Source organism: Pseudochaenichthys georgianus, unplaced genomic scaffold (assembly GCF_902827115.2).
Source record: "Pseudochaenichthys georgianus unplaced genomic scaffold, fPseGeo1.2 scaffold_530_arrow_ctg1, whole genome shotgun sequence".
NCBI lineage: Eukaryota > Metazoa > Chordata > Actinopteri > Perciformes > Channichthyidae > Pseudochaenichthys > Pseudochaenichthys georgianus.
Genome location: NW_027263091.1, coordinates 113232 through 139762, shown reverse-complemented (window position 1 = coordinate 139762; position 26531 = coordinate 113232). Strand labels below are relative to the sequence as shown.

At 43.1% G+C, this 26531-nt stretch overlaps 1 protein-coding gene across 1 annotated transcript in view; it reads right to left on the bottom strand.

Annotated features, from left to right (window-relative positions):
- The window catches only part of kcnq3 (potassium voltage-gated channel, KQT-like subfamily, member 3), a 145898-nt gene that overhangs the window by 6205 nt on the left and 113162 nt on the right, over positions 1–26531 (bottom strand). Inside the window, exons 2-14 of the mRNA XM_034079002.2 lie at positions 23175–23265; positions 18985–19111; positions 17792–17964; positions 17116–17289; positions 14679–14789; positions 13272–13367; positions 13087–13181; positions 11866–11892; positions 4064–4263; positions 3218–3323; positions 1258–1389; positions 1076–1171; positions 644–731 (exon numbers count right to left, since the gene is read on the bottom strand). Of these exons, the coding sequence (XP_033934893.1) occupies positions 644–731; positions 1076–1171; positions 1258–1389; positions 3218–3323; positions 4064–4263; positions 11866–11892; positions 13087–13181; positions 13272–13367; positions 14679–14789; positions 17116–17289; positions 17792–17964; positions 18985–19111; positions 23175–23265 (1516 nt within the window). The remainder of the gene's footprint in view (positions 1–643; positions 732–1075; positions 1172–1257; positions 1390–3217; positions 3324–4063; positions 4264–11865; positions 11893–13086; positions 13182–13271; positions 13368–14678; positions 14790–17115; positions 17290–17791; positions 17965–18984; positions 19112–23174; positions 23266–26531) is intronic.

The window sequence follows — 26531 nt, the reverse complement described above, 5'->3', positions numbered from 1 at the left end:
TCAAAGTGACACAGACACATTGGATTCACCTATGGATTAACCTTCAGCAGCGTGTTTATCGTTTTAATGCCATTGACCACACATTTTGATCAGAAAACAACAAAGCTAAGACGTTTTTAGCCGTTTTGGCTCCGTAAAGCTATTTTTGTTGTTGTCGTTTGTTGTCATTTCGCCGCGAGTTCTGATCGCTCAGTGATGATACTTATATGTCTGGAATCTGTGGAATCTCAGTTTGCTAATCAATATCTTGTTTGTGCAGATCCAATAAGGGTATTTTACCATGATTTCTGTGCTAAGTGTGTTAGCATTTTTACGCTCAGGGCAAATTCAGAGCCTTCGTTATTACCCTTTTGTTTCTTTTAGCTAAAACGGGTTAATATTGTCTGAAAGCTGAGTTTCTTCCCGTTAAGTGGGTATGAAACATTCATAGTTTAACTAATGTCAACTTTGTTGTAGCATCAGCTAACCGTAAGCTAGCTAACGTAATGTGACTTTACATAGCAATGTTAGCTTTGAATAGCCACAGCTGTCACAATCTGTTTAGAAACTTTTGTTTTAGGTTGCGATGCAATATCTCCAATGCATGAAAACATCCGAGTTCCTTTATCTTTCTCACACAGTGCTTTGAAGCTTGAATCCTCACCTGTCTCTCCACCCTGACAAATCTACCCATCATGCTTTGGTCTTCGGCATCTGGCAAGGACACGGCTTTGGCAATGTCGGCCTCATGCCTGCAACACAGGGACAGTTAGTGGAGGTGGACTTCACAAAAATGTGTTAAAGGGGGAATAACAGTATCATCTGCGTAAAGCATCAACTTTGGAGGTAAACAGCATCCAGTAGCATTGAAACTGTTAACTGTTAAAGAGAATCGAGACAAAGGGTTAGGGTTATGTAAGCAAGATACATTCATAGTTAACATTTCAACGAGCTTTAATACAATGAAGTACTTGCAGGTTGGTTAGTCATTTTCTTTGTAATATAGGCAAGGCAATTCAAAGTGCTTCATATAATATTGCATTACAATGATCAGATTACCTTGTCAATTCATTATGTTCAAACAGAGTGACTGTACCTGGGTGACTGATTGGACGGGTAGGTAAAGGGCGTCTTCTGAGTTTTCTTAGTTTTTGGAGTGAGGGGGGCTCCAGGGGCCAGAATCATGTCGATCCTGAGCAGAACAGAAACCGAATGAGCTTAAGATAGATGATACTTTTCTTAACTCAAACAAACTAGCCCAGCTGGCGAGGTACTGACCTTGTCTGGAGGTATTTAATTCTACAGAGCATGTCCAGGTGTCCAGCAGAGTACTGTTCGATCACGTCTTTGACGTCGTAAGGCCTCAGAGTTTCCTTAAACCGCTTCTTGTTCAAGAGGAATTGCATGATCCTGTGAGGAAAATAGTTTAAAATCAACAATATGGGGCATGTTTACAACCTGTCTGATAGCGTGATAATTCTTGTTCTTGTCCTGTTGAGATTGTTATGTTGGCATGTCCAAAGTTCTAAGCATTCAAATTATCTATCTGTTAGATCCAAGCCATTGTAAAAAGCTTTTTTGATTTATCCAATTATGGCCGCTTATCCTGGTCCAGGCCGCTGTCCGATGCGTTTCCAGGCCAGATGTTCACGGTTTGGCGTTCCCAAATTAAAACTCTAAATGTAACTAGGAGGGATCCACCACCTCTACCGTTTTCCTGTTTCCATCATGACCCATGACCCAACAAAACAAACAAAGGTCGACTAGACAATGGGAAGCGTGAAATCCAACCAGTTCGAGATCAAATCTGACTGTTAATCTCCATCTTACCATCACTCATGACTCAAAGATACACTCCCTCCAAACCATTTCAATCCATCATTGAACCAGGATCTAACTTAGCTATATATCGTTGGCAGTCCAAATCAGCAATTAGTAAGGATCAACTAGGAGTTCACACTTACACACTAGTACCTGGGATCAAAGACCAAAACCTTATCTTTCTGATTGTACTTGGGATTAAACTTGACATCTATCAGTTATTTGAAAGTCGTCTCCAAACTTGAGTCCACCCTGCCACCCACTGAGCTCCTTCTTTTGTCCCAAAGATCTCCCACTTTGAGCGGACTTAAACCCAACCTTTCCCAGTGTCTGTGGTTGCTGCTCGAGCTTCAGTGTTTGGCGGAAAATCTTGGGTCCTGAAACTAAAACCCGACAGGTCTGAGAATCCCATTCAGACCCATTCATCCCTGAAATAATGGTGTGGAAGGAAGCAGCACTTTCACAGGGTTAATCACTCATCTCACAGGCCCTCACAATAGATTGAATTCCTGCATGATGTCAGCTGTGTGGCCTATGGACTTACCAGCACACTGTAAGCATGAGTAAGGCCGGCCTTCACTGTCTGGTTCCCACTGATAACTGTTGTACTCCTGCTATAATGCTCTGTGCTGTATTTATTTCTCAGTCTTCCAGCAGTTTGTATCTAAATCTATCAATTCAGGTAAAATGTGGTGAAAGGTTTGCATCAATACAAATCCATTTCATTTTGGTAAACCTTAAGGGTTTCTGACATATACACTTATTTAAAAGAAAATCATTGTCCTTCCATAACGTGTATTCTGGAGCAGATCTAAATGCAAACTAACATCTTCGATTTTATTGAGCAGTAATTTCCACTGAAATGTTATTTTTACCTTCAGCGTTTTTCACCGTACGTTTTCTTTTGTATTGCCTTTGTCGGACCATTGCTTTCTTTGCACGTTCCCACCATGGACGGTTGATCAGTGGAATAGCTAGAAACCATCTGCAGGACTTATATTGCCAACATTTTACACAATACTAACAAAACAAGGATCGACAGGGAACCTCAAACCCCAGGCTAAAATAAATTCTCTGCCCTCTAGGTGGAACATCTGATTCACATCCATTGTCACTTATCAGAACCTGGAGTACACCTCTGCAGCAAAGACAAAGAAACCTGGAGGTCAACAAAAGCAAGATGTATAGCTGCTGTCAAGGAGTTTCTGAGTGCTTTCTGGTTTATGGAACATCATTATGTTTTACCTGCAACACAGTATATTATATAGCCAATAGCATCATCCCTTCGAATAACATGCAACTATATTTTTATCTCATGAAACAATATAACGTCAATCTTTTAAACGCTCTAATGCTGTTTTGTTGAAACTTTAAAGGGGCACAGAGCTTCATGAAATGCAGATTTAGAGTTCCTGACCTGACAGCTCTGATGACCAGTTTCAGTGTTGGGATCATTTCCTCCATGAGGATATCTGGAGGGAAGCCTCGCTCCTCCATGGCTGAATCTGCCAGGGCTCCAGAATCTGACAAAGAAAATCAAACCATAGACAGTTTGAATGACAGTGGCCATATTGTCTGGGACCAGTTTCCACATTTAGAAATGAAACCTTGTAGAACACAGTTAGAACAATATCCCTGGTCCCCGGCTTGAGCTTCAGCCTCAGGATCCATGTCTCTGTGATCCTCTCCAGAAGGGAAGGAGTCATCACATACAGAGCATCAACTAGTTCCTGAACAGCGTCCTTCACATGCTGATATCCAAGAGATGGAGTTACAGTCACAAGATGGAGGTATGCTGGTTCTTCTAGCAATCATACATCCTGTCACGTTCAAAATACTGAGTTTTTTCTGAATTTTTTTTTTTGTACACAGCTACCGTTGGGATACCTTTGTCGAAGTCAACTTTATTGTCAATCTTTCAGTTTGCGTGTACAGACAGAGAGATCGAAATAAATGTCCCACAATCCCGAATACAAAAAACAAATATATATAAAAATATGTATATCCTATACTGTATATACACAATCAACCGACACATGTATACATATGCACAATACCTAAATAAAAGCACAACTAATATAACAGTCACTTCAATATCTTTGGGAAATGTACATTAGTGCGAGATAGCAGCGTAAAAAGTGTCTGGTGCTGGATTGAGTGTTTGAGTTATGTGCTACTCTGATATTGGAAAAGTACATTCAGTATTTTCCCGACAAACACCAAGCCGTTATTTTTGCGATCGAAGCCCTTATTTGTTGCGTACCTTCAGAGCTCTGACGCATCGTGTAGGCCTTCATGCGGAAGGCGGTGCGAAAGCGTTCTCTATTACTGAAGCCGGCGGGTTTGGGCTCCTTGGACGGACTTTCCTCGATGGAGTCGGCCGGACCCATGAGCCTCTTCCCCGACCCGATCGATTGCCGAGCGCTGGGAAGGCGAACGCGTTCAAGTAAACTCATTTTTTGGCTGAAATGGAAAAAAGACAGAAATCAAAGTCAGTCAAGAAGTCAAAGTCAACTTTATTGTCAATCTTCCGGTTTGTGTGTACAGACAGAGGGATCGAAATACCGTTTCCCACAATCACAAATACAAAAATACAAATATATATAACAATATGTATGCAATCAAAGACACATGTATACATGTGCAGACATTAAGACCTAAATAAAAGCAATGAATCTAGGGATGGGAACGATTAATCGAATATTCAAAATTATTCAGGTGTCGAATCATTATTCATGTATTCGAGTTATGAATATTTTTCTAAACATTTTTTTTGGGAGTGATGCCTAAGTTGATTATCAAATTGAATAATTCAATGTATATATATATATATACGACAGTGCCTTTTTTTCCCCCACATTTTTCTTTATAGGATATGTACATTTCGGTTAACCGGTTAACCGTTTTTTGGGGGGTCGAATATTCGAATATACATTTGCTTTCAAATTCCCATCCCTACAAGAATCAATATGTAGAAAATAACAGTCACTACTGTGATAATACATAATATACAGTTCAATATCAACCAGTTCCTTTAATGTCTTGTGACAGTTCTTTTAATGACCAACTTCTCACTTAAAATACAAGAGGCATATCGCTGAGGCCTTTGCTTAACTGATTAGCGTCTATCTTGCTTAGGCACTTCTTTGGTTTGTCGAATTATCTCTGATCAAGGTCTCCGGACTGAAATGTCCTGTCTTAACAAGTCTCCAACTAGGTGTAGGATTTCAGGTCTGATATCAGTGAATAGTTGTTTATTTATCGGTGGAGACATTTTGAGAAAGTCGTAGCCACATTTGGAATTGCAGTCGGTCCAGCGATGTTTCCTTCATAGTGTGTAGGTGATAAAGGAAGTATTAAACTTTTAACTGCAATATTTCTGTAAGGTTTTTCCGCAGCTAAAGATCACGGAGATGTGTGAAAGCTGCAGGTCGAACGAGATCTTGGTTTTGAATGCCTTCTCGGGACTTCAATATGCGGTCAGGATATATTGCGATTAAGATAGATAGATTGAAACATAGTCACTGAAGTCCTGCTGAAACCCTGTGCGACCTGAGAGCTTCGCACGTCCTGCAAAATTCCAGAGACATTTTTGTGTTTCTTGCATTCTTAGGACGAAACAAACTCCTTCATCGTCTGCAGGAATCTCTCTTCTGGTCTCGGCAACAACCTTCCTTTCCTCTCACAGAGGACTTCAAGTCGTCATGCTCTGCTGCCTCGGCGTAACAATGCTGCTCTCCTGGCAGAAGGACGCCTCAAAGAGCTGCGAGAGATTGGTCTCCTTTATTGTCCAACGGTTGACAATATTTGGCAGCACAAAGACAAGAGCTCCCTGGGTAGAATAAGACTCCCGTGTGCCTTGGAAGAGGCAGAGAGGCGGGGTAACCGGAGCCGACACACAGCCTAAAACAGGGCCTCTGAAACGTGGAGCGTTCTCAGCGACTTTGCTCCCACAGCAGACACACAATATGAGCCTCTATGTGGCCTCGGGGTAGAATAGGGACGCAGATTACGGCGCTGAGAGGCTGCAGAATAGGAAGCTTTAAAGGAGGAGAGAATCTCTTTTCGGCCGAATAAAGAGAAGAGAATTACGTGTGATTATCCCACTGCTCTCTGTAAGGAAAGCGACACAACCGGAAAAACATAATGCATCTTATCTCCCACCGCTCTGAGCCTTCCCAGGACACTTGCTTTACTACCTGGGCACATTTGCAGTGCTAATAAAAAAGGATAAATCCACTTCATTACAACTTATTATTTCCTTTTGTTTTGCGATTGTTTCAAGCTGACTAGCAATTTCTGTAGTGATCTAAAACACTTTGGAAATGAATGTTAATACATCAAAGAATTGGTAATTATCATTATTCTTTCTGGAAGACTATGAGCATATACATGGTCTGTACACTATGGGTATGTTAGAGTCATAACTTTGGCAGATGAGTCTGAAATAATGTCTGAACATTACAAGCTCCATACGGATAACCATAGGTTGCATTACAGTACATTGGTGTTCCTATTCATGTTTAATTTCCTGAACTGTATATTTAAGAGGAAGGGAATATGTTGTATGAGACTTGTCTAGGTGTACTTGTGTGTGCTTCCAACTAGAGTTAAAAGGGAAGTGTCTTAGCACACTTCAAGCTTGGCCTTTTCTTACTCGAGCAGCTCCCAGTGACACAACTATCCCTTGTTCCTTATCTGTCATCAACTAATCCTCTTGAACTCCTACATCCCAACGTCTGCACCTGTAAGAAACATTGTCTGTACTCCAAAGGTCTGTAATGTGTTTTCACAAAGAGAGCTACGCTAACCATCACCTCTACCAACGGTACGTCCACACGGCAGCTTTAAACAAATCTTCCACCGCTTCCAACGCTTCTCTGCACATTGACTTTGAATAGGGATGACGTGACTTTGCCTCGCTTTTCGCCGCACTGCATTGTGGGGGAGCGAAGCGAAGATTTCCAGGATGTCCAGGATTCCAAAGTTGAGCAATGTTCAACTTTTGAAGCTGAGCTGGAAGCGTCTGCCAATCAAACACGTTTATGCAAATCTGACAGTAGAAGCGCTAGCCAATCAAACCGCGTGTAAGCAGGGAGAGCCAGACCGCAGTTCATTTCCTCATATTCCAAACGAGAAGTTACGGTAGCAAATCACCCGGTTCTTTACGACCAGAACTATTACCGGGATACAAACCGGAGGAACCAGCATGGAGGGAGGTGGCAGAGACAGTGGGGAAACTGGTAGGGTTTCGCCTGTTTGGGGAGTTTATATATATATATATTGCTCGCATAAAATCCCCGGGGTTTTTTGCTTTGTATGTCGGGGGCGGGAGATTCATGTGATTGGTTGTTGGTCGCGTTGCTCGCAAAAAATCCCCAAGCTGTCAGACACGCCCAGCTCCAAGATGTTCAAGATGTTTGAAAAGCTGCTGTGTGGACGTACCGTGACCCTAATTTAACCCTATCTTTAAATCAAGTCTTCAACTTAAAATGTTAGGATTTACCTTATAGCAATACATTTACTAAGTAAAGTAAGATTTTAAGAAACTTGTACCTAAAGTAATTCCATGTATGCTACTTCATACTTCTACTCCACGACAATTTGGAAAATATATTGCACTGCACCTGACATAATGTGTTACTAGTACCTTTGCAGAACCATATTCAATTGAATTATTATGTATTATTATAGTTTGAGATACATCGAAGTTTAAAAAGTCCACTCCACCTTTACCAGATGCCAAATTAAAATGATGAAATATTGAAAATAATATATTGCTATTTAGCATAATCATTTTGATGCTAATCCTTTTGTACTTTTACTTAGATAAAAAAAGTGTTACTTGCAAATGAGTATTTCTACACTGTTGTATTACAACTTTTACTTATGTAAACAATCAGAGTATTTCCTCCAACACTGCTTTAGGAAAGTCCCCACAATGTGAGTGTGTAATCAGAGTTATGTCCCCACATCGCCATCAAAACAAAACTCACCAACACACACACACACACACACACACACTGAAAAGTGATTTGAGATGGGATATAATTATCTGTCGGTGCTGTATTGACTGGACCACACAATACAGCTGGATAACACAGCTAAACACACACACACACACACACACACACACACACACACACACACACACACACACACACACACACACACACACACACACACACACACACACACACACACACACACACACACACACACACACACACACACACACACACACACACACACACACACACACACACACACACACACACTAAGTGGCTTATCACCCTCTGGTTGGACCTGGCAGCTCTCTTGTAGTTGTTGGCCGCCGTCCACCGTTTCGCTGAGAGCAACAAGATAATGTCAGGGCGCTGATTTCCCAGCCGCTGATCCTACAAGGGACTTCCAACTCTCTCCACGTCGCCTCGTCCCCCCTCTCCGCACCCTGAAGTGTCTTTACATACTTTTGAAAATAATATCCTATATTTCATTTCCCCTGTTTTCCTTTAGACACTTCAACCTGCTCACGGTTAGTGTGTTTGTATCGCACAGTTTGAGACACAGAGGCATTCAACACATAATAACTATGTTCGTCTAATTGTCCTTTATCTTGATTCCTCCCATTGTTTCTACATTCTCTCTGTGCTAAATACTTTGCCTTGAAGATACCCTATTCTGCTGTTTGTAGTGTAGTTTGTTCTATATGTTTTACTGTAGATGGTCTGGTGGGAGTTTCTCGGGAGAAATACAATTCCAAATATGTGCAAAATGGAGACCAGTGTGCGTTTATTTGGTTATACTGGCCATTACTGCTAAGCCAACAAAACAAAGTGTATCGATAAGTGTCTAAGTTATCTGCCCCCCTCACACACACACACACACACACACACACACACACACACACACACACGCACACACGCACACACACACACACACGCACACACACACGCACGCACTCACGCACGCACGCACACACACACACACACACGCACACACACACACCCACGCACACACACACACACACACACACACACACACACACACGCACACACACACACACACACACACACACACACACACACACACACACACACACACGTACACACACACACACGCACGCACACACACACACACACACACACACACACACAGACGCACACACACAGACGCACACACACGCACGCACACACACACACGCAAATACACACACACACAGACGCACACACACAGACGCACACACACACACGCACGCACACACACACACACACGCAAATACACACACACAGACACACACACACATATACACACATATACACACACACGCACGCACGCGCACACACACACACACACACACACACACACACACACACACACACACACACACACACACACACACACACACACACACACACACACACACACACACACACACACACACACACACTCTATCAGCCTGTGTCTCAGGGTCCTGTTGTTGTAGCTTTTAGCAGCAGTAACTTAATCCACTTGTTGAACATGGCGGCTCAGTGGAGGCCAAGAGGCGTCGGAGCAGAACGCTGCAGTGTAATGAGGCTATGTTAGACGTGGGGGGGGGGGCAGATGCTTTGGGTTGATAACACACACCTCACCTGGACTGGGGAGGTAGCTGTGTATCATTACGGCCTATGGATATTACTCAAAACAATGTATTCATTATGTCGTGGCTTAAAAGTTTCTCGAGCCCCTTCCAACATGCGGGGGGATTTCAACGCTCAAATAATCCAGAACGATAATCCATTCGGTCAAGATGGGTCGAGTGTGTGTAGTTGAACTGGTTGAGCTTTCTTCTTCTTCTAAACCAACCCCTTCCTCATAAACAGAGATAATATAGCATGTAGGAGACCAAGGGGTGTCAACAAATATATTCGGGGGCGTAAACAACTAAAGTGAGTAGATAAATATTCAACAAATAGTATCTGTAGGCCATGTGTACTAATAACACAAGACGTGTATGTAAATAAACGTATATAATAAACTCAGTTAAACGGCTTCTACACATATAATATGTTCAATCTGCTGAAGATGCATTTCCCCTGAGATGCTGGAGCCTCAGGGTCCACATGCTGCAGCTCTTTCTGGGGGGACCTTCAGGCTTAAGAGGTTCATACAGGTGCTTCATCTTCCTGATATGGTATAAGTAGAGCCGGGACTCGATTAAAAAACGTAATCTAATTCATTAGAGGCTTTGTAATTAATTAATCGAAATTAATCGCATTTTTAATCAAATATACATATTTGACCTGAGAACAGTGAGAAGCAGTTTCCACATGGATGTGACTCCAAGTGGTCGACAGTCGAGTGCAATCCAGTGAGCAGGGAGCTGGTTCTTCTCTCAGACGTGGACTTACTTATCTTGGCCCTGAAACCAGTCATCTGGGTGAGTGTGGGTTGGGTCAGGGTGTGGTTCCTTGCACTCGGAGTCGGGCTAACGTCCACGCTAGCTGCTACATGCTAACTGCTACATGCTAACTGCTACATGCTAGCTGCTACATGCTAGCTGCTACATGCTAGCTGCTACATGCTAACTGCTACATGCTAGCTGCTACATGCTAACTGCTACATACTAGCTGCTACATGCTAACTGCTACATGCTAGCTGCTACATGCTAACTGCTACATACTAGCTGCTACATGCTAACTGCTACATGCTAACTGCTACATGCTAGCTGCTACATGCTAGCTGCTACATGCTAGCTGCTACATGCTAACTGCTACATGCTAGCTGCTACATGCTAACTGCTACATACTAGCTGCTACATGCTAACTGCTACATGCTAGCTGCTACATGCTAACTGCTACATACTAGCTGCTACATGCTAACTGCTACATGCTAGCTGCTACATGCTAGCTGCTACATGCTGTGCATTGAGGTGATACTTTAGGCTTGATGTGCTGCGGCTCTTGTCGACGCTTCCATCCGTCCTTTTTTAAAACAAAATGTCCCATCCACGGGGCCGACCAAAGCGGTCTCATCAGCTTGTTCGTTCATGTTTGACTATTGTTCACCGTGGTTTGTTGTTGTTTGAAGTCCCATGCTGAAGTCATGAACGTTAGTTGGTGCTCCAGTGTAATCGGTACGCCTGAAACTCATCCAGTGAGAAACGTTCCGCTGTGCAAAAATAAGTGCGATCAAAATGCGTTAATTTTTTTAACGCGTTAATTTTTGTGTAATTAATTCATCTTAATTAACGCGTTAAAGTCCCGGCCCTAGTTATTTGATCATGTGAGCATGCTTTCTCAGGGCTACCCTATGCACACACCTAAAGACAGTTTTCCATAGTGATGTCCCTGAAGTCAACAAAGGAGTCCAACAGAGGCTTTGCAGACCATTGACATGCACCAAAACCTAAAGAACACACTCGGGGAAATGGCACACACACAAACTGAATAGGGCCCCTTTAAAAAACAAAAGTGTTGCAGAGTTTTCATCCATAAAGACGAGCATGCTTCATTTCATTTGGGTATATTTATATAACTGTGTGAGATATGCCGTCGGAGAACAGTCGACGGGGTCACCAGAAATAACTGTGTATTGATCACCGCGATAGATTTACGACATCGTTTCAGCAGTTTATTCGGATGAGACATTTCTTCCACAGATCAAACCTCCTCGGTGAGATGTGCACTGCGCGTTTGGCTGCAGATCCGTTAACATCCTCAAACCCAAAGCCCCCCATCTCCGGCTCTAACTACTCGATCCAAACCGTCATCCATAATTGAAACCATAACTAATGGACCCGCTAATAGCCTTTCTAAAAGACGTCCTGCGGCCTTAACGCCGTCAGAGCAGCTGATGTGGAAGGCGGTGCTATTAGAGAGCGGGACAAGTGGGAGTTTTATATCACCATTCATATACTTACCACATTAACCCGGAGATTTATTCGTCTGCATTAAGACAGGAAGCTATTTAAAAGCGGGGTATTCGAGGAACCCTTCATTAGTCTTTCCAGCACGTGGAGATATTCAAAGCGCCATCAGAAAGACTTTAAAGATGGCTGTAGGAAACCAAACGGTGACCTACCTGGCTATGCCCTCCAAGTGATCCTTCCTGCAGAGGGGAGAGGGGAAATTAGAAAAGTTAACAACCGAGCACTGATTAAAGCTGAAATATCCTTCAACAATCATAAAATACACATATTTATATTTTTTTAATTCATATTTAAGCAAAAAACCGTCTTAAAGTTACATTTTTAAAGCTTTTTGTTTCAAGACGATACAAATACTTTATTGTCAGATCAAGTCCGATTGGATGATTTATATTCAGATAAAATGCTAATGTGCTTTTAATACATTGTTATGATAGTTTAATTAATAGAGCTTCTCATCGTTTGACCTTCAGTCGTATAGTAGATTTAGAGGTGGAGCAGCTCTCACCTTAAAGCGGTCGACAAACACTTTAGGAACAACCCCCAAAAAAGGCTTTAGTTTTCGCCCACCCCTACCAAAACTATTTATATGAGAGGTACCCCTACCCCAGGTTAAAACAAAACGTCTTTCATGAGAAGGTAATAATCTCTGGTACATACAAATACAATGTTTGAGTAATTAGACTCAGAAAAGTACAAGCATACCTTTTGGGTTCTTAATTTCCCATTCCATTTCCGCCTATCATTCACGTGTTTAAGTGTTACTATTACGAAGGTGGTAAAAGGTATCGATATGATATTTGCTGTCTTGCTTGCATCCCTCTCTGTGAGCATCCAGTCCAAGGTCGGGGACATTCTGATTATTATTTCCAGAGACACATGGGATAAGGCCAACACGGCCCCATTCAGAGCAGCCTACAAGTTCACTATCTTCGGTTATGGGAACGTGGGAACATCAACGAGAACTCGTACCTCAACTTTTAGGGGGCCTAAAAGTTCCTCTACTTACTACTTGAACCATGTGGTTTATCAATCATGTCAAACAGTCATAATCACACAATTAAAAGACAAAGAAAGTTGTTTTTTACATTGAACACATGTTTCTATTTGCCCCAAAAATGAATAGAAATGTTCCAGCTGTTGCCAATAGAAGCTTAAAACAAGTACAGCTCTGTCTCTTTGCTGGGAACATTCACAACAATACATGTCCGTAGTACGATTTAATAAATGAAGTCTGGTCTTACACGAACACATTTCATGCAACGACTGTACATTGTTGTAACGTTTAACAACATGTACAGCAGTTGCATGACGGACTTTTAGGTAAACGTATGTCATGTCCTTTTTAACGCGACTTTAAAGTTGGTGTTGCTTGCCTGAAACAGGGGAGAGAGATAATCGTTTCGTAGAATCTCCACGTGGCAATGAGGTCGTCCCTGATTGGATTGGTGGAATAGTATCGCCAGGCAGACTTCAGATAGGACGACAAAACACCGCAGGTTTAATATGAACAGTCTGGTTCGGTTAGATGTCGAGTGCTGATGTGCTTTCAGACTCTCACCTGGATGAGCCCGGCGGCCGGCTGTCGTCTCTTCTCAAAGTGCTTCTGCCGGTGCTGCTCCTGCACCTTCAGAGCCAGACCTGACCCCAGGATGCCCTGCACACACAACACCATCAGGTACCCCTCTTTCAAAAGACATATCCATGGACCCAACATAAGCTTCCTATGGTTTGGTCACGTGGGGGCCACATCAGCATTATGGCTGCACTCAAAGGGCCGGTTGTAACTTTAAGACTATATAAAAATACATATATAAATATATCATATATATAAAATAGTGTATTCTATTACATTATTGCCTCTGCATTGGATTATTATCGGATAGGGTAATGACTTCATAAATAACTACGACTGAAGGCAGAAGTCTAGGGCACATAATGTCACAAAATGATTTAAAAAGAAAAGAACATTCTGGAAAAAGTCCCAATCAAAAAAAATAAGTGACATTTTGAAGAAAAAAGTCAAATTCGAGCTGCTCTGTAAATGCTCTGTAAGGCGGCGTGTAACCATATAACAAACATATATATATATTCTTTGCAAGCTCTTGTGGGGCCACAGAAAATGAAGTCGCGGGCCGGATTTGGCCCCCGGGCCTTGAGTTTGACACCCGGGTGTCAGATCCCACTGCAAACGGCCACATACACAAGATCTAGAAACAGAAGATTTCTTCTTATTAAAGGCGATGCAACATCTTCATTTTGTATCTAACATGTTGGCTTGCTGTTTTGGTTTGACTCTAACCACGAGGCTCTGCCTGACACCGACTTCCTGTCACCAACTTCCTGTCACCGACTTCCTGTCACCAACTTCCTGGTTAACAATCTCAACACGAAGTCAAGAACGATATACTCGCCAAATATGTAAATGTTTCTTAGGAAAGTACAGACCAGTTACTTAATTATCTATGAAATATGTGGATTAAGGTTTATTTTTTTTTATTTTTTTTTTTTTTATTGATTTTTTTTAATTTTTTTTTATTTTTTAATTTTTTTTATTTGTATTGCTTTTTTATTAATTCTACCGTGTTGTGTAATGTTTATTTATACTGTTCATGCTCACTACTTGTAGCACTTCGGGATTTGAATTCAAATATGAAGTGCTTTATAAATGGATTATTATTATTATTATTATTATTAAAATTAACACGTTTGTTTAATAAGGAATAAATATTCTGTAAATTGTGCTGATAAAATAATCTACAGGACCGATCTTATAAAGTGTAATTCCTTTTTTTAAATGTCTTCATCGATCACATATTCTTAGTGTCAGATTAACCATCAACAGAGAGTGTGTGTGAGATTAACCATCATCAGAGTGTGTGTCAGATTAACCATCATCAGAGTGTGTGTCAGATTAACCATCATCAGAGTGTGTGTGTCAGATTAACCATCATCAGAGAGTACCCACTGCAGGCAGAGCGAAGAAGGAAACTCCGATCAGAGCGAAGGTTCCCGCCAACAATCGGCCCGCCCACGTCTTCGGGGTTTTATCCCCGTAACCGATGGTGGTCAGCGTGATCTGCAAAAGTGTTAGAATAATCTCACTGGTTAATAATCCCTGGTCCCCGGCTCGAGCTTCAGCCTCAGGATCCATGTGTCTGTGATCCTCTCCAGAAAGTAGTCAAAATCTCAAAATTCGGAATTTTTCTCAAAATCTCAAAAATCCGACTTTTCCCTCAAAATTATGACTTTATCTAAAAATTATGACTTTTTCTCAAAATCCTGACTTTTCCTGAATACTTAAAAATGTTAATAATCCCTGGTCCCCGGCTTGAGCTTCAGCCTCAGGATCCGTGTGTCTGGGATCCTCTCCAGAAGGGAAGGAGTCATCACATACAGAGACTAGTTCCTGAGCAGTGTCCTTCACATGCTGATATCCAAGAGAGGGAGTCACACAGTCACAAGATGGAGGAACAGAAAGCAGTATTCAATGTTTACTTCAGATTAGCTCCACGTCAGAAATGAGCATGCTTGATGTCTCTCTCCATAGAGGCTGAATCATCATGTTAACCACATAGCTATCATCTGCCTCAAACAGTCCTGATGCTCTTCTAGGTCATCTCACATCCTGTCATGTTCACAGCTCCAGTTGATACCCTTGTTAGCATGCTACTCTCATGTTGGAAGAGGACATGCAGGAAAACAAAAAGAGACACATGCAGAGTAGAAACTGGACTACAGTATCTGTGAAGGAAATATTTAATGAGATCTGTGCATGGAAGACTTTTAGTGATTTCTCTCTTTGTCTCCTTCAAGTAATTTCTCAGGAAGACACAGGTCAAAAGGTCCTGTGGGGGAGGGGTGTAGGCACATGAGAAGTTGCCATACAAACAGTTTTTGTTCCAGGGTATGGTATTGATTACCAGAAGCGGGAAAATAGGCCACGCCGAATGGATATACAGACCTTGTATTCTGTCTTATGTCTTCAGAGATTGCAAGGTTGCCCACATGGAAGTGTGGCTATGCTGTGTAATCTCTCCGGCCGTTGGATCTCTCAATAAATCCCAGTGTTTGACATTCAGAACTGCTGCTCCTCCCGTGTCTCTCGGAGTCCTGATTTCCATTGCAACAGAAGTTTCCCTTACAGTATCTACTTCTGTACTTCCACTTGTTATCGTCAGTGTTTTCGTGCACATCAATGTGAAGCATGGCAAAAGGCATCATTAGTACCCGGATGTCTAAAGAGAACTGGACCCAGCGTTGGAGGAGATGCCCCGTTCATTCCTATCAGAGTTGCTCAGTGGCACACGAAGCCAAAGATGGACCGACTGTGGATTCGGGGGCTCACAAAGCATGCTCAGTGAATGTTTCCGTAAGCTCCTCCTCCCATCTCCAGGTCTTGCATCAGTCAATTGAACGGAGAATAAATCTAACTCTGGTTTCAGCTTTCAGCGCAACTTTTAGACCCGTGTGATTTAAACAAGGGTCATACAAGTGTTGGTCGTTTATGTAGCAAGTACGCACGTGTAGTACCACCGTTCGGCCACTATGGAAAGGTGCTTGAGTGGCTGGCCCTCTTCTTGCTGCTCACAATCGACAATCAACGACCGGCATCTTGGCTAACTTTAGTCGATGCTCTGGTGAAGCCAACACTATACAACACAAGTGGATTTCATTCTCTACGTAAAATAAGCCACTGTTTATTTTATTGGGAGTCATTCCGAGGTCTGTTCTGGTTTGTCGATCGTTACTTCCTGCGATTTGAGACAGCAGTGCACTGGAGAAATGATCCAGAGCGCTGCTCCTCTCTGTGACCTCCGTCTGAATCTCTGATGGTGTGTTTCAGCCTCATCGATAACACGAGGGGTGAGTGTGTTGCTCAAGGACACTTCGGCGGGGCAGATGCTCGCTGTCAGAGATGTTGATCTGTGGCCTGCAGGAGGAAGGAATCTCTAAGGAGGCCAGAGTGCTGGAAGCTTCATTAGAGCAGGAAGCTGAGCCAACACTGGGCCAACACTGGACCAACACTGGGCCAACACTGGACCAACACTGGGCCAACACTGGGCCAACACTCAACCAGCTGCTCTCGGACTGGCTTCATGCGTTGTTTACTAAAAACTGGATCTTTTGCATCGTTCAAGTGATGAATGCAAGACGGCTGCCTCTGTGTTTTGGTGCGCTCTGTTTTGTCTTGTGTTGTGCGTTAATTCATGCACCACGACATCAAGTCAAATTCCTCGTACGTGTTAACAATAAACCTGCTTCTGATATTTAACAGTGATAATAGCGCTGACGTGTTGGTCAGGACTCCCTGGAAGAAGAGATCTTGTATCTCAATGGGACATTCCTGGATAAATAAAGGATAAATAAAAAAATAAAAAAATAAAAAAAAGTGCAGTACGTACCAGTCCCCACCAGAGGGCGTCGGCGTACGTGTCGAAGTCCTGCGCTTTGGGCTGCGCGGTGGGGTTGTCGGGGTCAGAAACCTCTATGGAGACGTCGTCCTTCTCCACCAGGTACACCAGGAAGGAGGCGAGGATCAGGGACAGGAAGCCGATGTACCACGCCGTGATCAGCTCCTGAAAACACACACACGCACGAACATGTGACCGTTGGGTTCTCGACGAATCCTCATTAAAAAGCGTGTTTCTCCGAACGGTGGCGACGCATCTGCACCGGTCGGCCAGTTCCAAGATTCAAGATCCAAGGCTTTATCGCCATGAGCTCAGCAGCTGTCGATGTGGCAATGAAACACTGACGTCCCAGGCTCCTCCAACAGCAACATGACTATCTAGGACATACAACAAATAAAACAGAGCAAGAGAATACATCCTCGGTGCTGAAGTTATTTCACGACATGACACTTCAATTGTTTGTAGTGATGATGTGTTAACGTTACTTTTGTTCAGCTGTTTCCCCAGCAAGTTTCTCTTTCACGATGTTATCTGTTTTATCTGTTCTACGGAGGAGGATGTGACTTCAGTGTTTTTCATTGCCACATCTACAATAAAGCCGTGACACTTGAAAGTATACTTCAGCTCCGAGCCTCCGCACTGCAGTTTCTGTGGGATACAAACCCACCTTGCTGTGGGCGTAGATGGCGGACCCCAGCAGTTTCCAGGTGCCCCCCCTCCGGTCCATACGCAGCATCCGGAGGATCTGCAGGAAGCGAAGGCTGCGCAGAGACGTGGCCAAAACGTTCCCCTGGTTCCTCACCGCCACCACGGGCACCGAGGCGATCAGCACGAAGATGTCTGGGGAAACAGATTCAAAGACTCAAGGCGTTATCGTCATGTAGCAGCTACTGCGTCGACGTGGCCACGAAACACTGAAGTCCCGGCTCCTCCGACAGCAACATGAATATATATAGGACATAAAACAAATACAACTGATAAAATAGTGCAGGTAAATTTCGCACGCGTTCAACTGTCTTAGCAACCCCATTAAGTGCTGAAGAGATTACAACTAAAGCGATGAGCCTGTTTGAAAATGTAAGAAGTAGAAAGTAACAAAAACATGTAAAAGCTAAAGTAGAAACGACTAGAAGGGACAACTCGATTTGTTTACATATCATAGGTTCTATAAATCAATACAAACCCAGTAAACTGAAAAACAGAGCAGGTCTGGAAACATCTTACTTTTGTTTCCATTTAAAAATCGTTGGAGCACTTCCTGCTTCCTGTCTGCATGCGCACAGACGGGAACATGTAGTACACATATCCAGATCCATGACTTTAGCGACACTTTAAATACGGTTTCGTGTCAAAGTCCTGCATCACAGAGGACAAGAGAGACTTACGAACACATTGTTATTAAAGTAGAGGTTTATAATACGCAGAATATTGTTTCAATGGAGAACCAAAGACTCACGGACACATTCTTTATGTGACGCGTTTATCAAACCAGTAATGAGCAGCCAGAGGTATTGAACCTGCTCTGAGCAGGGGGACGCAGAGCGGAGGAACTAGCTGCTGAGTGACGTATAACCTCAACAGCCTTTAAGTCATCAGATTAAGTGTTTAGGAAAATGGGTTTTATGACATTTCAGAATAAAAATAAAATAAAATATCGATAAATACAAATTGCATTAAAGTATTTAAACGTATATGTGCAGTAAAACGTGAAATAAAATATAATGAAAATACTTATAAAAACATATGAAGTAAAAATGGTCACCTTCTCTAGAATCACATGCGATATATTCAGAGAAATATTAGTATGAATAACAATGTGTTTATTCGTCCTCACTGTTATGCATGTTAATGATTAATTACCCAGAATGCAGAGCGGTTTTCGAGCGAACTTCAGCCGCCCCCTCCACCCTTTGTACCGACAGCAGCATCCTGCGGCCCAGACCCTCAGACCGAACTCTGCTCCGAAGATGAAGATAGCAAACGTTTCCTGCAGGAAGAAAAACACAAATATATAAATGTAAGACATGTAGAAGAGACATGAAGAAGAGGGGACACATGTTGATGTAGAAGAGACATGGAGAAGAGGGGACACATGTTGATGTAGAAGAGACATGAAGAAGAGGGGACACATGTTGATGTAGAAGAGACATGAAGAAGAGGGGACACATGTTGATGTAGAAGAGACATGAAGAAGAGGGGACACGTGTTGATGTAGAAGAGACATGAAGAAGAGGGGACACATGTTGATGTAGGAGAGACATGAAGAAGAGGGGACACGTGTTGATGTAGAAGAGACATGAAGAAGAGGGGACACATGTTGATGTAGAAGAGACATGAAGAAGAGGGGACACATGTTGATGTAGAGGAGACATGAAGAAGAGGGGACACGTGTTGATGTAGAAGAGACATGGAGAAGAGGGGACACGTGTTGATGTAGAAGAGACATGAAGAAGAGGGGACACATGTTGATGTAGAAGAGACATGAAGAAGAGGGGACACATGTTGATGTAGAAGAGACGTGAAGAAGAGGGGGACACATGTTGATGTAGAAGAGACGTGAAGAAGAGGGGACACATGTTGATGTAGAAGAGACGTGAAGAAGAGGGGACACGTGTTGATGTAGAAGAGACATGAAGAAGAGGGGACACATGTTGATGTAGAGGAGACATGAAGAAGAGGGGACACGTGTTGATGTAGAAGAGACATGAAGAAGAGGGGACACATGTTGATGTAGAGGAGACATGAAGAAGAGGGGACACGTGTTGATGTAGAAGAGACATGAAGAAGAGGGGACACATGTTGATGTAGGAGAGACATGAAGAAGAGGGGACACGTGTTGATGTAGAAGAGACATGAAGAAGAGGGGACACATGTTGATGTAGAAGAGACATGAAGAAGAGGGGACACATGTTGATGTAGAAGAGACATGAAGAAGAGGGGACACATGTTGATGTAGAAGAGACATGGAGAAGAGGGGACACGTGTTGATGTAGAAGAGACATGAAGAAGAGGGGACACATGTTGATGTAGAAGAGACATGAAGAAGAGGGGACACATGTTGATGTAGAAGAGACGTGAAGAAGAGGGGACACATGTTGATGTAGAAGAGACATGAAGAAGAGGGGACACATGTTGATGTAGAAGAGACGTGAAGAAGAGGGGACACATGTTGATGTAGAAGAGACGTGAAGAAGAGGGGACACATGTTGATGTAGAAGAGACGTGAAGAAGAGGGGACACATGTTGATGTAGAAGAGACATGAAGAAGAGGGGACACGTGTTGATGTAGAAGAGACATGAAGAAGAGGGGACACGTGTTGATGTAGGAGAGACATGAAGAAGAGGGGACACGTGTTGATGTAGAAGAGACATGAAGAAGAGGGGACACATGTTGATGTAGAAGAGACATGAAGAAGAGGGGACACATGTTGATGTAGAAGAGACATGAAGAAGAGGGGACACATGTTGATGTAGAAGAGACATGGAGAAGAGGGGACACGTGTTGATGTAGAAGAGACATGAAGAAGAGGGGACACATGTTGATGTAGAAGAGACATGAAGAAGAGGGGACACATGTTGATGTAGAAGAGACGTGAAGAAGAGGGGACACATGTTGATGTAGAAGAGACATGAAGAAGAGGGGACACATGTTGATGTAGAAGAGACGTGAAGAAGAGGGGACACATGTTGATGTAGAAGAGACGTGAAGAAGAGGGGACACATGTTGATGTAGAAGAGACGTGAAGAAGAGGGGACACGTGTTGATGTAGAAGAGACATGAAGAAGAGGGGACACATGTTGATGTAGAGGAGACATGAAGAAGAGGGGACACGTGTTGATGTAGAAGAGACATGAAGAAGAGGGGACACATGTTGATGTAGAAGAGACATGAAGAAGAGGGGACACGTGTTGATGTAGAAGAGACATGAAGAAGAGGGGACACGTGTTGATGTAGAAGAGACATGAAGAAGAGGGGACACGTGTTGATGTAGAAGAGACATGAAGAAGAGGGGACACGTGTTGATGTAGAAGAGACATGAAGAAGAGGGGACACGTGTTGATGTATAAGAGACACGGAGAAGAGGGGACACATGTGGATGTAGAAGAGACATGGAGAAGAGGGGACACATGTTGATGTAGAAGAGACATGGAGAAGAGGGGACACATGTTGATGTAGAAGAGACATGAAGAAGAGGGGACACATGTTGATGTAGAAGAGACATGGAGAAGAGGGGACACGTGTTGATGTAGAAGAGACATGGAGAAGAGGGGACACATGTTGATGTAGAAGAGACATGGAGAAGAGGGGACACATGTTGATGTAGAAGAGACGTGAAGAAGAGGGGACACATGTTGATGTAGAAGAGACGTGAAGAAGAGGGGACACATGTTGATGTAGAAGAGACGTGAAGAAGAGGGGACACATGTTGATGTAGAGGAGACATGAAGAAGAGGGGACACATGTTGATGTAGAAGAGACATGAAGAAGAGGGGACACGTGTTGATGTAGAAGAGACATGGAGAAGAGGGGACACGTGTTGATGTAGAAGAGACATGAAGGAGAGGGGACACGTGTTGATGTAGAAGAGACATGGAGAAGAGGGGACACATGTTGATGTAGAAGAGACGTGAAGAAGAGGGGACACATGTTGATGTAGAAGAGACATGAAGAAGAGGGGACACATGTTGATGCAGAAGAGACATGAAGAAGAGGGGACACATGTTGATGTAGAAGAGACATGAAGAAGAGGGGACACATGTTGATGTAGAAGAGACATGAAGAAGAGGGGACACATGTTGATGTGGAAGAGACATGGAGAAGAGGGGACACATGTTGATGTGGAAGAGACATGAAGAAGAGGGGACACATGTTGATGATGAAGAGACATGAAGAAGAGGGGACACATGTTGATGTAGAAGAGACATGAGGAAGAGGGGACACATGTTGATGTAGAAGAGACACGAAGAAGAGGGGACACATGTTGATGTAGAAGAGACACGAAGAAGAGGGGACACATGTTGATGTAGAAGAGACACGAAGAAGAGGGGACACATGTTGATATAGAAGAGACACGAAGAAGAGGGGACACATGTTGATGTAGAAGAGACATGAAGAAGAGGGGACACATGTTGATGTGGAAGAGACGTGAAGAAGAGGGGACACATGTTGATGTAGAAGAGACATGGAGAAGAGGGGACACATGTTGATGTGGAAGAGACATGAAGAAGAGGGGACACATGTTGATGTAGAAGAGACATGGAGAAGAGGGGACACATGTTGATGTGGAAGAGACATGAAGAAGAGGGGACACATGTTGATGTAGAAGAGACATGGAGAAGAGGGGACACATGTTGATGTAGAAGAGACATGAAGAAGAGGGGACACATGTTGATGTAGAAGAGACATGGAGAAGAGGGGACACGTGTTGATGTAGAAGAGACATGGAGAAGAGGGGACACATGTTGATGTAGAAGAGACATGAAGAAGAGGGGACACATGTTGATGTAGAAGAGACATGGAGAAGAGGGGACACATGTTGATGTAGAAGAGACATGAAGAAGAGGGGACACATGTTGATGTAGAAGAGACACGGAGAAGAGGGGACACGTGTTGATGTAGAAGAGACATGAAGAAGAGGGGACACGTGTTGATGTAGAAGAGACGTGAAGAAGAGGGGACACATGTTGATGTAGAAGAGACATGAAGAAGAGGGGACACATGTTGATGTAGAAGAGACATGGAGAAGAGGGGACACATGTTGATGTAGAAGAGACATGAAGAAGAGGGGACACATGTTGATGTAGAAGAGACATGAAGAAGAGGGGACACATGTTGATGTAGAAGAGACATGAAGAAGAGGGGACACGTGTTGATGTAGAAGAGACGTGAAGAAGAGGGGACACATGTTGATGTAGAAGAGACATGGAGAAGTGGATTTTGCACAATAGGGGACCTTTAAAGTTTGTTTTATCCGCCTTTTTAATTGTGTATCCGTTAAAAAGTATTTAATTATTGTTGTTGTTGTTGTTGTTGTTAATTGTCCTCTCACCACTATAACCAGCATGTGCGCAGAAACCTTCTCGTGCTCCTTGAACGTCGTCAGGATGGCCAGAATCAAACATCCCAGAACGATCAGAAACCTGCAGACACACACACACACACACACACACACACACACACACACACACACACACACACACACACACACACACACACACACACACACACACACACACACACACACACACACACACACACACACACACACACACACAGTAAATACAGGAGTGTTAAAGATACATGAAAACAGTTCATGTACAATAAAGCAGTTTCTGATGTGGCCACCAGGGGGAGCTACATCTCCACCGGCAGACACAAGCAGCGCTCCCTCTCTTCTGGGAACATGTACTTTTGAAAGGTTTTAAATGAACTACACATTCAGGAAGTCACACTGCATGTCCAACACATACCTGGAGCTTTGATACCGCATTGTTTTATTAATAAAGAGTTAAAATCAGAGTCTTTGAAGCCAACCGAAGTTCTCTCTTGACACCGTTACGTTTTTGCAATTTCATTATGTGTTAGGACATTCAGTTCACTCGCTGTGTCTTTATGGGCGAGGTTTGTTAGTGTGCATACTTTGTAATTCAATCAACACTTTGAACTCAGAACTTTTTCTTGTCCTTGAGTTTTCCAAGACTTATCAGAAGACGTGTTTCTTCTGTTATAATGAAGCACTTTGCTGATTGCTCCGCCCTTTCTCATCTCGACCTCTAAATCATGTATGTTCTGTTGTGTTGCCATTAGCGTGTGTTCACAAACATCTCCCAGAAGTCCGTGAAGTGCTGCAACACCCGTAACAGCATGAATATTTTACATCCACACCGCCTGCAGAGTTTTACATAATTCACGGAGAGGAAGGGAGCGGGAGACGCCTCCTCGTCGGCCGTTAACCGTCTCGTAGTGATTCCGCTCAAAGTTATCCAGAGGACAGAGATGATCCTGGAGCTCGATGTTAACTCGATAGGATGCTACAGATACTGATCTGCAACACTTCCTATTCAGCCTCAAATAGTTCAATAAGACACACAGAGACGAGTCGATGTTTGGTACACGTCAAAAGGACCGGAAATCAAAGGCGCAACCGTATCAGGAACAACACACTGTAGTAAAACAACGAGAAGGGACATTCTTATCTGTATCGACATATCATAGGTTCTATAAGCCAATACAAATCCAGTATACTAAAAACAGAGCAGGTCTGGAAAACATCTTACTTATTTTTCCATTTAAAAATCATTGGAGCACTTCCTGCTTCCTGTCTGCAGGCACACGGACGGGAACATGTAGTACACATATTCATATCCACACTTTAAATAGTGTGTACAAGTCCTGCATGCCAGGAGGATATAGAAGACAAAGGTACAAGAGTATTACGAGCGAATTGTTATTAAAGAAGCTTAAGTAGAGGTTCTCCATATGCAGAATGACCTCCTGTTAATGTTTAAAGGGGAACACTCAAAAGTCCTGAACGATATTATGCAATCAAGAGAGAGGTGTGCTTGAGTACAGTAAGTGAGAACATGTCAGGCCCCCCCTTTGGAGAAAAAAATAAGTCGGGCCCCCCAACACAAATAGTCCGGCTCAGTGGCGGCGCCAGAGATTTCTCTAGGGGGTGCTGTGGGGTAGCTTGACGTTTCATAGGGTGCTCAAACATTTAGGGTTTCCCATGAAGGTACCGGGCGCTACAGTGGAATGTTCTGCTGCAACACTCCCCACGCATACGTACACGCAACTGTTACAATGAAGGCTCGATAATCAGCTCACGGCATATAGGTGTAAGCAGAGGTAAAGTGCTGTTTTATTTTTAAATTTCTAAATATTGAAGTTAAAGCATCAATCTGGTGCACTTTGAGAGCAACATGAGAGATCTATGGATACCTCTCTCAACACCCAGATGAAACAGAAACAGATTTACTTTTTCTTTATGGATATTTCACAAATCACCCTTTCAAACTGTATTCTTGTTTTACTGCCATATAGTATTTCATACCTGTTTTTCATTTATTCTCTTATTTTTTTATAACTATAATGATCATATAAACGTGTGCCTCGGAAATAACTGTTTCCATTAATGGTGACCGAAACGTTTGAGACCCACTGAGATAACACTGAGAGTCCTTTAGCTCACTGAGCCTCTCAGTCTGACCGGAGAGGACTCTCCTCCACTTGGTTGTTGAAAAGCTCCTTATATCCGTTAGCGTAGCTCGCTAGCACCAGAAGCTAACAACAACGATCTCCGGTACCGGTGCGCTCTCTCTCTCTCTCTCTCTCTCTCTCGCTCGCTCTCTCTCTCTCTCTCGCTCGCTCTCTCTCTCTCTCTCGCTCTCTCTCTCTCTCTCTCTCTCTCGCTCGCTCTCTCTCTCTCGCTCTCTCTCGCTCTCTCTCTCTCGCGCACACAAAATGGCTCGTTCCACACTGACACACACACACACACCACACACACACACACACACACACACACACACACACACACACACACACACACACACACACACACACACAGAGCCGAGCTTTAATGAAACACAGAGACTCAGACGTAATAGTACTGCATCATATTATTTTCGAATCAATAATTTTTCAAAATATGATTTATTTTTTTGTTAAATAACCATTTTTCCTCCTGGTCTCTCGCGCCCCCCCCCCCCCCCCCCCCCCCTGTCATGCCTCTGGGCCCCCTGGGGGGGGGGGGGGGCGCCCCCCACTTTGATAACCACTGCAGTAGAGGCACAAAGTACAAATATGACCCTGAAAACTAGCGTAATATGTCGTCTTTTAACGTCTGCTAACTAAAGCGAATAATATTGGCCACCAGAAGCTAATGGTCAAACCCAACCACACGAAGCTGTAGCAGCAAAACAACTGGAAAGGTTTTTTGGTATTATTAATATGTTAACATTAAAAAAAGAAAGACTGCTGTTTTGATATTTGCGTTGCCTAATAAAGACCAAGACCAACAACGTGTTATTCTGTCTCTTAGCAAGCTAACATTAGCCACCGAAAGCTAATGGTCAAACCCAACCACACGAGGCTGTAGCAGCAAAACAACTGAGTGAATTAGACTTGGAAAGGTTTGTTTGCATTATTAATATGTTAAGATTAAAAAAGAAAGACTTAAGGAATAAGTCGGATGCTGTTTTGATATTTGCGTTGCCTAATAAATACCAAAAAGTCATGTTATCAGGTCTCTTACTAGTTTCTAACTCAGCTCCAAATTCCCATGAGGACATACAACATCTTGCAAATGCTTGTGTCAGGAATCCTTAAGAAGCCATTAGGTGCTGTGCTTTTATGAAGGAACATGTGCATTCGTGTAGAGACTATGTGCAGCAGCGGATTCATCCAC